This window comes from Phaenicophaeus curvirostris, chromosome 8 (genome assembly GCF_032191515.1).
Source record: "Phaenicophaeus curvirostris isolate KB17595 chromosome 8, BPBGC_Pcur_1.0, whole genome shotgun sequence".
NCBI classification, from domain to species: Eukaryota; Metazoa; Chordata; class Aves; order Cuculiformes; family Cuculidae; genus Phaenicophaeus; species Phaenicophaeus curvirostris.
Window position 1 is genome coordinate 9,151,872 of NC_091399.1, and position 12,659 is coordinate 9,164,530.

At 41.1% G+C, this 12,659-nt stretch overlaps 1 protein-coding gene across 1 annotated transcript in view; it reads right to left on the minus strand.

Moving 5' to 3' along the window:
- The window catches only part of BRINP3 (BMP/retinoic acid inducible neural specific 3), a 190,643-nt gene that overhangs the window by 36,164 nt on the left and 141,820 nt on the right, over nucleotides 1-12,659 (minus strand). The window contains exon 6 of the mRNA XM_069862362.1: nucleotides 1,924-2,146. Within this exon, the coding sequence (XP_069718463.1) occupies nucleotides 1,924-2,146 (223 nt within the window). The remainder of the gene's footprint in view (nucleotides 1-1,923; nucleotides 2,147-12,659) is intronic.

Sequence of the window (12,659 nt, forward strand, 5' to 3'; positions counted from 1 at the left end):
TTATCTGAAATGACAAATGCCCATAACATATAAGTTAAAACAGCATTTATACTTCCAGTGAGTCTGTCTACCTTCTCTTTCCATAATAAAATTCCCTTTTAACTATCAACAGCAGAGTCCAAACACTAATCTGAAGGAGCTGTTTGGAATGCCTTTGGAAGGGATTAAATTTTGTTCCAAATCCTCCTTCTTGCTTCTTTGAAGCCTACATTATCACTGGCACATGAAGCTGCCATTTTCCCTTTTATTTCTCTCTTTCCTTAAACACAAAACATTTTAGTCCTTGGTTTTGGTTCTGTTATTCCACTCACTCTCTGCTGAAATGTCTAGTTGTACAGCCTGAGCAATAATTCCTACTTCTCCCTGGCATTACTCATGTTATTTCTGCATCACGTTACCTGCTGTTCATTTGTGTGCCTACCTGTTAGCAGTTCTGGACCAAAAAAATCCAGTACCTTATTTGGATTAGGTATATTCTCATCACGGGAAGTACCTGAATCCAGTTCTGTCAATACCTGTGTCTGCTTTCTTCTCATTATTCAGCTTTTTGCCACTCATGCTCTTTTATCAATTTCTATATCTTGAGTATTAGGATTTTTTTAAGCAGGTCTGGAAATTAAACTAGTTTATTTTGACCTTTTCCCCTCAGTTCTCTGTTCAAAGCTCTTCTTATCAACCATAACAGCCCTGATGTTTGAAGGTAATTTTCCCAGATAGTCAGATGGAATCCAGACTTTGAAAATGCTCTTTTAGCAAATGCATCCCACTGGCTAAGTATTCCCAAATCTGCCTTTAGTGCTGATCTTTGAGCCATCTATTGATCATCATTATGTCATCATATGACCAATCTCCCTCTGTACTGGCAAGGAAAAAATTTAGGGCAGTCACTAAAATGGGACATAAATAGCTCAAAAATAAGTTAGGGATTCGTTGCAAATTAAATGCTATGAAAGTTCACTTCAACTCCCTGTAAAAGAGAAAGTCATTCCTTGAAACTTTTACTATTAACAGAAAACCCATGAACTCACAAGTCCTGTATCTGAAAAAAAAAAAAAATATCCTTTGCATAACAAATGATCTTGGCTTTTTATATCTCAGCTCATCTCTATTCTATCATTGCCATCACTGATGGGAATGAAAGATGACCCCAAAACTTACGGTTATTATTTTGCAAAACCCAATTATTTTAAATTTTGCTGGGGGGGGGGAGGGAGGCTGAATTCTATTTTTTATGGTTTCAAAAGCTCCAGTTTACTACTGAAATCTTTCATGGTGAATTGTCTCTTTAGCAGAGCGCTTGCTTAGATAGTCACCACTATAAAATAAAAGCCACTTTCAATCACCGGTAAACTCTAACCAGCTTGTGTTAATACAGGTTGGACCAGTTAGCTGTCAGGATCTCTCTGTTTCCAGGAAGGATTAAAACAGTTCTGTTTCTTTTCCTTAGGCATTCTTTCAAATCTGATTCATATCTGACAAACGAGACAAGAAATCAATAGTGTGTAGTATATACTGTATAATGACCTGGAAAGGTCTTAAAATAGCTACACTTGATTCAGATTAGGCATTTAGTATTCGGTATACAATTATTTGTCACTGTTACACTTGGCCACTGAAAATACAGATTTGTAAAGCAGAGGCAGATGAAATGGGAGGAGTCCATACACTCGCATTATTTTTAAGTTGCCTCACACAATAAGCAGTCATCTTCAGTTCAGGTTCAGTTTTCACCCTTCCCATCATAGTCAGGAAAACATGAACAGAGCAATAGCGAAAGCTGGGATTGTCCAACTCCTACAGATAAAAAGACAGCATCCTGTGCACATACCATATGCTGCACACATCCCCACATCTATGTCCTGAAGGAGATTTTGGTGTTAAGAAAGCAGTTTGAGTTTCTCAGCTTTTCATAGGCTTTCTTACCTCTGCCTGGGCATACGGATGAGCGGCTGTTTATGGCACCTCTTACTGAGGCTGAAAAGCTTGTGAACAGTTTTCTGTGCCTTGAGGAAGAGTTGCTTCATGCTGTTTTCTAGCTGCTCATAGCGACGTTGAAAATTAGAATCCATTGTCCACAAATGCATTACAGTAGATGTGTTCAGGAAATAATTCATGGGCAGCCTTTTCATAAATAATTTGAATTCATCTGAAAAAAATTAATAGGCGTCAATTATGTAGTTATAGCTATTGTTTCAGCAATTCATCATTTATTGAACTTCTGATTTTCTTAAAAGTTGAACTTTTGGCACTTTAGAATTGAACACTTTCCAAGCAGAAAAGTACCTACAGTTTTACTGGTAATACTAGAATAAACCCAGCAAACATCAATATTTATATACTTACTAAATCAATGTTGAAAGGAAATACAAGCACTGTCATTGTTTCTCAACTCGGAGAATATAAAGATTAAGTAAGAACTAGGGTTTCTTACTTACAAATGTAGGATCTGAAAGTAAATACACATTTAAAGATCAGTGTATATTCAGTCATTTGGATAAGCCAGGAAATTCTCTTAAAAATGAGTATATTCCAAGACTTAGGAAATGCAAGTAAATGTGATTTTACAGTCCAGCTCTCTTTTACATGTTATTTCACCTCAGACAAGCCATTAAGGGTCAGACTTCCAAACGAATTCAGAATTGAAATGGAGCCTTTCAAAGCATTTTACAGTACTTTGATACTGCGAAAATGTCTCCCATAACTTCTTTTTGACTCTTGTCCCCATCTAAAGTGGTAAAAAGGGACTTCTCAAATCACAGGATCACTGTTATTGTGAGCATTCTGGGATTTGTTCTGTAGCTCAGCTCACGTAAGACTGAAACTTAAGAGAATAATTTTAATCAGTGACTCTATAAGTAGGATAGTTTCTAAGTTGATTGGTAAGTTTTGAACCTAAATAAAATTCCATTTAAAAGGGCTCTAATTGCTGGGGGAGCCTGCGAAAATGAGTAGAACATTTGAATGCACGCCTGTCCTTTATTTCCCTTATTTTCACATAGCAGTGTTCCGCTGCCTGCCCCTCTGCAAGCCTTCACAATCCGTTATCCTCCCAGCATTCACAATCCATTTTTCCTTCAGCTTGTTCCTGCAGTAAAGTCACTTCTCCCGCTTGCCCTTCACCCCACCAGATGCTCTTTTTGGGTAGTCTGCACTTCAGCAGACGATGTGAATGTAATGATCCAACTGACTGAAGCTCCTCCTGCTTCAAACCAGAGTTAATCATAATATTTAACATTGCTATAATGTTAGGTTGCTCGCAGGAGAAGGCTGATTGGGAAAAATATCTGCTCACATGAAAGAATATTCCACTACCAGCATTGTTTGCATTGCTTTCGGATTTATCTTTAGCTTCAGCTCAGTTTAGCTTTTTCTTAACAACATTTTTATGTAAAAAGATAGGGAAAACATTTTCTTTTCTATGGACAGAGAGGAAATATATTTTCTAAGTGAGCTAGAGTGCCCCCCATCCACATCCTGAAGGACACGGGGCCAAATGAAATAAACCAGGCATATTTTGGCATAGCAATTTCCGCGATGGACAAAGATTCCTCAGGAGACAAAAGGTATTGAAAGGTCTTTTGGAAGGTAAAAAATGAAAGGCGAAGGGCAAAGATGATGATTTTATGTTTAATAAAGTGGTTTTAATAATTCATCTGGGAGCTTATTGGCAATGTGTTACTAATTTTCTCCTCATGTCTCCCTCTTTGTATATTGGTTGTCCACTATTCCCTCCTTCCTCCTCTGCTCTCCTGAGCTACAAATCAAGAGACTGAGGAAAGAAACTGCTTCTTTATTTTATGAAGTAGTCCAGGCCTCTTATCCTTTAACTTTCCCCCTCCTTAATTTTGTCCAAGAGGTTGGTTCTTACCCCTTTCAAAAGAGAGCAAGTGTCACCTTCTGGATTTGTAGCTTAAAAATTGCAATTAAGAGAAATATTTGACAAATTCATTGCCAGATGACCACTTCTGCGAGTCTTATTGTAGTCTTGGGAAAACCAGTTCACTGCTTTCCCCTTTCTAAGGGACAACTACGCCTTAGTCTCCTCACACTACGTTTCCCAGTGCTTGCCTCCCTCCGAGCTTGCACAGATGCTGTGGGAGAGGGTTATGCCCACCTCGCCCACAGGAGACATGGGCTACTAACTTAATAAATTGGTAGTATAAAAAAAACCAAACAAAACCAAACCAAAAGAAAAGAAAAGAAAACCAAACATCTAGGAGATAAGGATAACGGAGATCATAGAATCATAGAATAACCAGGTTGGAAAAGACCCACCGGATCATCGAGTCCAACCATTCCCATCAATCACAAAACCATGCCCCTCAGCACCTCGTCCACCCGTCCCTTAAACACCTCCAGGGAAGGTGAATCTACCACCTCCCTGGGTAGCTTGTTCCAGTGCCCAATGACCCTTTCTGTGAAAAATTTTTTCCTAATGTCCAGCCTAAACCTCCCCTGGCGGAGCTTGAGGCCATTCCCTCTTGTCCTGTCCCCTGTCACTTGGGAGAAGAGGCCAGCACCCTCCTCTCTACAACGTCCTTTCAGGTAGTTGGAGAGAGCAATGAGGTCTCCCCTCAGCCTCCTCTTCTCCAGGCTAAACAACCCCAGCTCTCTCAGCCGCTCCTCATAAGGCCTGTTCTCCAGCCCCTTCACCAGCTTTGTTGCTCTTCTCTGGACTCGCTCCAGAGCCTCAACATCCTTCTTGTGGTGACGGGCCCAGAACTGAACATAGGATTCGAGGAGCGGTCTCACCAGTGCCGAGTCCAGAGGGAGAATAACCTCCCTGGACCTGCTGGTCATGCCGTTTCTGATCCAAGCCAAGATGCCGTTGGCCTTCTTGGCCACCTGGGCCACTGCTGTTACACAAGTCCTTCAACAAAGGGCCAAACAGCAGTGTGCATGAACCAGGGAAGCTCACCTGACACCAGAGGAATGCACTAACACACCTGGAGAGGAGGAGAGCAGTGTTCTTGACAACCTGTTTCAGTTGCTAACTTCTCATTTCCCCTCTGGCCTTCGAAGATACTGCTATATTTACTTAAACTCGGTTTCATGAAGTCAAAAATAAACCCAAATCCCTTAGGAGAGAATACACTCAAAACATGCCCATTCAGTTTTCATATTGCTGTAATTACTTACTTAAGGAACGCTGTCACTTCGCTGTCCTTACTACAAAGGCAATAAGGTCTCCAGCTCACAGCTAGTCAGATGCAGTTCTCAGAGCAAATGAGGAGGGGGTACAATCCTTACCTTGCAATGCAAAAGCATTTCCAGAAGGAAAACACTTCTTTTTCTCCCAGTAATAAACACCATTTTTGCCTATCACTATGTCCTGCGTCACCATGATCATGAGCGCCACAACGCAGGTAAAAGACAATGATAAAATAAGCACGGCTACATAGTGCCTTCCGCCCTAGAAGTGAAGAAAAGATAATGTGCTGATATCTTAAACAGACACGTTTCATGATCTGTGAAATGGCAACATGAACTGTCACTGAGAGATGATTAAACTATTACACTCTAATCACCACATTGTCCCAGCATTCCTGAGGATTAACAGCCACAATTGCAGTGCTGGGGGCCATAGAAATTGAGACTTTTAAAACATGACACTTGATCCTACATGCGATATGATTTTAGTACCTCCTCGTTTATTTTCATCTAAGTAGTGTATGCGATATCTTTTTTTTCATTTCTATTATTAACTAATTGTAAATAATGGGGGGAAATGTAAAACACAATATGCAGTGGCTGATCAAACAAGTTTGTTCAAGTTTCGTTTTATAGCCAGTCATGTCTGGTTTTCACTTCCCCCTTTCTGCAAGGTAAATCTTCTTTGTATTACTGATCTCGAGATTGAAATGGCATTCTGTATCTCTGTAGCAAAGAATAAATGAAAAATATCACAATGGAAGCAAACATTATTGCTGAAATCAGATGAATATCAGACATATTTAGGCTGTAGGAAATACCTAGAGCTACTTAGATTGTAATGTGGATTCTCAGCATTATTTCAGCATCAGAGCAGGGCTCAGTGCTGAATGCAACGATTAGCATTCTGCATACAGAGCTAGCAAAGACCATAAAAATGCAGTAAGCCTCATCACAGGATTTAACAACGCTCTGCTACAAGAGAAAAAAAAGGTGCCCGCTCTGTCCTGGAAGAGAACAGGACCCCTGATTTCTCTGCTATGAGTATTTTGCACATCCCTGGTATTTGAATTATCAGATCTGTACAAGACTCACACACCTCCCAAACCACGGCACAACTGCTGTTTGCATTTCAGCTGAGGCTGAGCAGGCTTTGAAACTTCTACAGGCTACCAAAGCGTCTTGCGTTAGCTTGTTTCTTAAGAGCCCTTTTGGAGGATCTTTGGAAACGTCTGGGAAGTCAAGAGATTTATACCAGCTTGGGAATTTAGAACACCAGGTTAAGAACAGCCCTACAGCCTAACATCTGACTGCACAATGTAATGCTGGCAATATAAACATGCTGCATAATCTCATTGCACTTTCTTCTCCTATTTTCTTGACATTAAATACAGCAAGTCCACAATTGAGCTTTCGTTGTTCCTAAAATTTCCTTTTAAATGCCACAGTCACCGTTTACCCAATCAATGTAACAGATTATTTCTAGTCTGGGAGGGGGAGAGAGGGTAGAAACAGAGCTATTTCCTCCTCACAGCCCCAGACACCCTCTGTGCAAAGGCAGAGAACAATCTCAGCTTCTGCAGTCAGGATGCACAAGAAGGATGAACAAGTGGCTCCTTTCAGCCCCAGCCTGTGCCCAAGGAGGTCTCAGAATGTGCTTTATGGAAGAGCATAATTCCCAAGTTCCCTGATAAATAGGAAAATGTAAATTTTACACATATTTCTAACAAAGAAAAAAAACATTACATAATTGTGTTGGTTTGTTTTTTTACGTTGGCTCTGTATCATGGCTGAAGTCAATGCCAGCACGTGTGTCCATGCAAAGAAATGAAGTGAGGGGGCATTCTAAGTGCAATTTAGGAAAACCTAGAATGAAACAGGGTTTGAAAACAGCCTGCATTTGCTGAGAAGTCAAGAAAGATATTTTTTTCATAACAAAGTAAACTAAAAGACGTTTCATACACCTTCTCTCAGCCTCTAGAAATGACTGTTTCTGGGGAGCTGACTTTCCATCAAGTTTTATTCTGTCATTTAATTTAATGTCATGTTCCAATGAGCCCTTTTGCCTAAAATGAAACAATTTAATCTTATGGCATCAAAACTTCAGTGCTGGAAATCACAACAAAACTTTTCAGTAAATCTATATATATATAATTGTGGATTATGTGATCTAGCCTAAACATAATTCCATTTTTTTTTACCAGTATTCAAATGTGGAAAAAGCAATGATATCTTCCAAGCAAAAGCAGCCTGACAATAACTGAAAAGGTAGTTTGCCTGGCCAGTTCAAGAATCCACTATTAACTGAGACACACTATCAACAATAGGCTTATGTACAGCCTATGCATTTTCTAAAATGAATAAGGATTTGGACTGCAGCAGTTTTTGCATTTAATGAAACTCAGTAAAACTATCTCTGTAGGAGAAAACCACTTTTTACATCTTATTATCATGTCAAAATCTACCATTAGACAGCAATTGAAATGGGCTGTTTTGTCATTTCTCTAAATTATGCTCTAAAGGAACATTTTTCTCCCTATTTATCTAGGAATAACAATAAAAAATCTTTGACAAATTTTGCAGTGAATGAAATGGTGTGTTATCATTAGTTTGATGGACAGCATTTGTGACATTTCAGCCTTGTCTGTAAAATCTATGCATCTGTCATTTGTACATACGTCCTCTTTTTCTATCAACCTCCTTAACTTTCTCCGAAGTTATTAACATTCTGCCGTCTCAGTCTGTCTGTACATAATATCTCATGTAAAAACTGTTCTGCTTAGGCTTGAACAAAGTGTTAGAGTGGGCTTAAGGCAAATTGACAAAAATCGATCATTCTTTAACGGGCGATGGTGCGGTAGTACACGTGTGCACAATAAATGATGTATTCTGACATGCTACTCCAAATGAGAGCAATTGAAACAATTTCAAAATTAGCTGAAATGGACTTACGTTCTATGTTGTATTTCATTGTTTCTCATACTTGCAATGAGAATTAATTGCAAATTACCACTACACTTTATGACCACTGCTACGTTGGGAAGCCACCTCTCTTCTTAAACCACAATGACAAACCCGAAGTTAATCTGGGCTTGATGAGACCTTGGGCTTCAAGCAGGTTATTCTGATATCAGACCAGGTTGCTTAGGATTTGGTCCGGTTGAGCCCTAGAAATTGCCATGGAGACACACTTGGGTAAACAAGATTCAACTGTCTTCATGGAGAGAAAGTTGTTCCTCACCTCCAATCTGAACCCCTCTTTTCCCACTTTATGACTGTTGCCTCTCACCATACTGACCAAGGCTGACCAAACTCTCCTCCTGGGCCTCTCCTCCTGCCTCAGTTGCTCTGGGGACATCACTGACAACATTCCAATTTGACAATGCCCTTCCTGTGCTGTGGAACCCCAGACTGGATGTGGCATCGGAATGTGGTCTAGCAAGTCCTGAGGCTAAAGCCCTCCTGGATGTCCTGGTCATGCACCTGTTCATACCACCCAGGGAGCTGGTGCTCTCACTGCCAAGATACCCCAGGGATTTTCCTGCAGAGCTGCTTCTAACCAGGCAGGTCCAGCCTGGATGATTGCTGGGGCTTTGCATTTGTTCCTGTTGAACTTCATTAGGTTCTTATTATCCCAGTCCCTCAGCCTGTGGAGGTGCCTCTGTATGGCAGCCCTGTTCCTGAGCCTTGTCATTTGGTTCCCACCTCCTTCCCTCAAATTGGTATCATCTGCAGACTTGGTGAGAGAACATTTAATTACCTTTCTAGGTCTTTGCTCAATAAGGTAAACAGAGAAAGTCCTGGAATAAACATTTGCTGTATTCCACTTGGCATTGGTCTTCAGGTAGGGTATGTGGCCTCCTAACCTTACACTCTGTCTTGCACAGTATCCTGGTAACCAAGTTAAAATACAGTGGTCTGGATGGAAGGACAAATAAATCGGTAAAAATCCAGTTGCGTGGCCAGATTCCACATCTACGCTCTTATTAATACTGAGGCAAAAGACATCCATTGCTCTCCCTTCATCCATAAATCCACATTTTATCATTGAGAAGATGAGGTGGGTCAGACATGATTTACCCTGTCACCATCTTCTTCCTCATGTCCCTCATGCTAGCTTAACGCTGGCCACCTGCTCTCTAATTCCCCCTACTCAACAGGGCAGGGTGAGAAAATAAGCCGGGATTGCTCGTGGGTTGAGATAAGTGCAGGCAGATCACTTCCCAGTTACAGACGTGGGCAAAACTGACTCCACGTGGGGAAAATTAATTTGTTGCAAATTAAAAACAGAATAGGACAGCAAGGGAGGAAAACAAAAAGACAAAACTAAGAACACCTTTCCCCCAGTTCTCCCTTACTGCAAGGCTCAAATCCACCCCTTACGTTCCCAACTCTTCTACTTCCTCTCCGTCATCAACAATGCAGGGGAATGGGGGTTGTGGCCAGTTCATAACACTTGACCTCTGCCATTCCTTCCTCCTCACACTGCTCCTCTGCTCCAGTGTAGGGTCCCTCCCACAGGATACAGTCCTTCATGGATCCTTCCCACAGGGCACATTCCTTCAAGAACACACTGCTCCATCACGGGTCATCCACAGCCCACAAGTCCTGCCAGAAAACCTGCTCCTGCACTGGCGTCTCTCCATGAGCTGCAGTTTCCCACAGGACTTATCCACCTGCTGTGGCATGGGGTCCTCCATGGCCTGCACAGGGACAACCTGCTTCACCATGGAATTTTCCAAAAGCTGCAGGTGAATGCCTGATCCATCACCTGGAGCACCATGAAGAAGGTCCCTCCTTCGTCATGGACCCTGGTGTCTGCAGGGCTGTTTCTCTCACTCCTCTCTCTCAGAGCTGCTGCACGTTAGTTTTTTAACTTCTTAAATACAGTACCACAGAGGTGCCACCAACATCACTGAAGGGCTCAGCTTTGGGCAACAGTCAGTCTGTTTGGAGCTGGCTGGCACTGTCTCTGTCTGATGCAGGGGAAGCATCTGGCATCTTCTCAAAAGAGAAGCAGCTTCCCCCTCAGCGCGACAATTACTGTCACCTTGCACTACATATTCCTAAGGAAGAGTTTCCCATTACTTAGTAGAACACCAAGAAGACACCACACAGACCTCAGCCATGCAGTCACTGCTGACACACTCCAGCTCTCCTCTGGCAGTATTGCTGGTGCTCACACAGATGAGCAGTAAGGATTAATAGTCTAAGATGAGCCAAATGATCCTCATTGGTCTCTCCTCAAAATCCCAGATCAAAGCCCACAGAGAGAAGGTTGAGTTGGCAGAGGGGGACTTCCATCTCTAGATGCTGTCACCCACTGCTTTTTGGTGCCTTCATGTGGGTTAGACTTGGCCAGTTCCGGTGGCTCCCCAGATGCATCACTTTGCCCTTTGGCTGCCACCAGGACATTGAACCGACTGAGCAGTTACAGATCTACGGGTGCAAAAGGACCTATCTTCCTGCTACCAGAAGCGGCCAGCCTCCCGCTCCCCCATCGTGACAATCTGCACTTACCACTTGGAATGCAGACTCTGCCCACCCAATATGTGCACCTGAGGATTCGTGTGGTTGGCTCTGCAGCACCTCTGTGCAGATACGCTCTCTCTTTTTATCATCTTCCCCCAAGCTTTGCAGATGGATTCATGAGGTGATGTTCCAAAGGCAGGTGCCTGTAGTAATGTCTTCCCAGATTGCTGCCCATCAGATGAAAAACTATCTAAAGGAACTCGAAAGTTTACATTAAAAGAGACGTTTCAGCTGTATTTTCAGTTCAATTCAGGGGGTGAGGTTTTTTTCAATATAACCTGTCTTCTTGACTATGCTAATCTTTTGTCTACATGTGGTTTTAATGGGACTCCAGCATTCCTTTGGCACAATTCATCCTAAGAGCAAGCCAAAATAAACAGACAGTATTCCAGAAGGAAAATGCGCAACAGTCAGAGCCAACAAGAAATATAGGCCAAAAGCTTTCATTGAAAACCACTGAGGAAATATCTCTGGTAACTCCAGTAATCTATTTACCTACAGAAAAGATGACACGCAGCAGCAAAGTAAGCAGCCTGCCCTGCTCTGCCCATGTGCTTAACCTCTGTGCCCATTTCAGTGCTGACCTTATCTGTTGATGCTGTAAATAAGCCTGCTATTGAATATAAATTTATTGTTGTCATATGCTAGAAGCTGGAAAGAAAACTACCAATTAATTCCACACAAAAGCTAAGGAAAGCTGCTAAAGCTATTCATTCCACAACAAAGAAGGCTCTTAAGTAGAACTGTGCAGAGCATAGAAAATTCGGTTTGCGAAAGGACTTCTAGCATTCCAAAATTAGGATGCAACCTAAATCTTCTGAAATTCTCTAAAATTCTCCAAACAATTCTGAGTTTTCTGTAAACCTCCAAAAGGAGCATTGAAAGGTTCTCTTGCTTTACTCCGCTTTGAGTAAGTCAAAATACTTCACCTTGACAGAACAGAAATTTTACATTTTATGTCAACCTTTAATTTTATATTATGAGATAAAGGTTATAAAGCAAGAAATGACAAAATTAAAAATCATTTCAAAATGAAGGTCAGAACGCTTTACTGTATTCTGTCAAAAAACTACATTGATTTGCAATTATTCAAAGATTATTCTTGCATTTTTTTTGAAAACAGCTGCTCATTTTTTTTTGTAATATTTTGTAGAGGAAGTTTTGTCTTTGTTCTGTTTAGACTGCAAGTTCCTTAGAGAAGAGTCTGTCTCAATGTATCTTTAAAGGGTGGTTAGCAAAATAGACCCCAAATTCAATTGTTGCCATGTATAACAAATATTAATAATAAATTTGCTTATGGCTCCAGGCAACTGCATCCTCCCTGGTGTCCCCCACAGTAGTTGCAACTAGTGCGAGGAGCAAGAATTCTGGCAGAAAAGATCTCATAAATCCCTCATAGAGTTTCCCACAGTTTTTCCCTAACAGTATTGTGTGCAAAAAACCTTCCACTTTAATAATGTGACCATGGTATTACCATTCCTTTCCCATAATGATGCTCTTAATTGTAATCAGGGCAATAAATTTGACTGCAAGTCAAATATTGGCGTCAGCTGTAAATTGAAACCTGGAACCAAAAAGCTGGTAGGCTGTAGAATAAGAAGCAATAGGACCTACATCTCAAATGGCTGGATACAGCTGCTGCCTCAATATTGTGTAGATACTATTAAAGAGATTTATAAAAGACACATGTTTTTTTGAAAATATCCCACCATGATTCAAAAACATGGAGAAAACAAAGTACTAAAATGAACATATATTTGGGTTTATGCTGCAATGAATTTTAGTTGCTCACGACACATTACTTATTTGTCAAAGAAGTAGCAGCTGTGTTCCAAGAAATACATGTTTGAAAACAATCCAATTCAAGGATGCATAAGACTGCAGCTTGAAACAACCTTATTTCTTCACAGAAAAGATAGTAAAGCTGAATTCCACCCCCGCTCCCAGGTTAAAACATTCAGCTCTCCCTACAATTA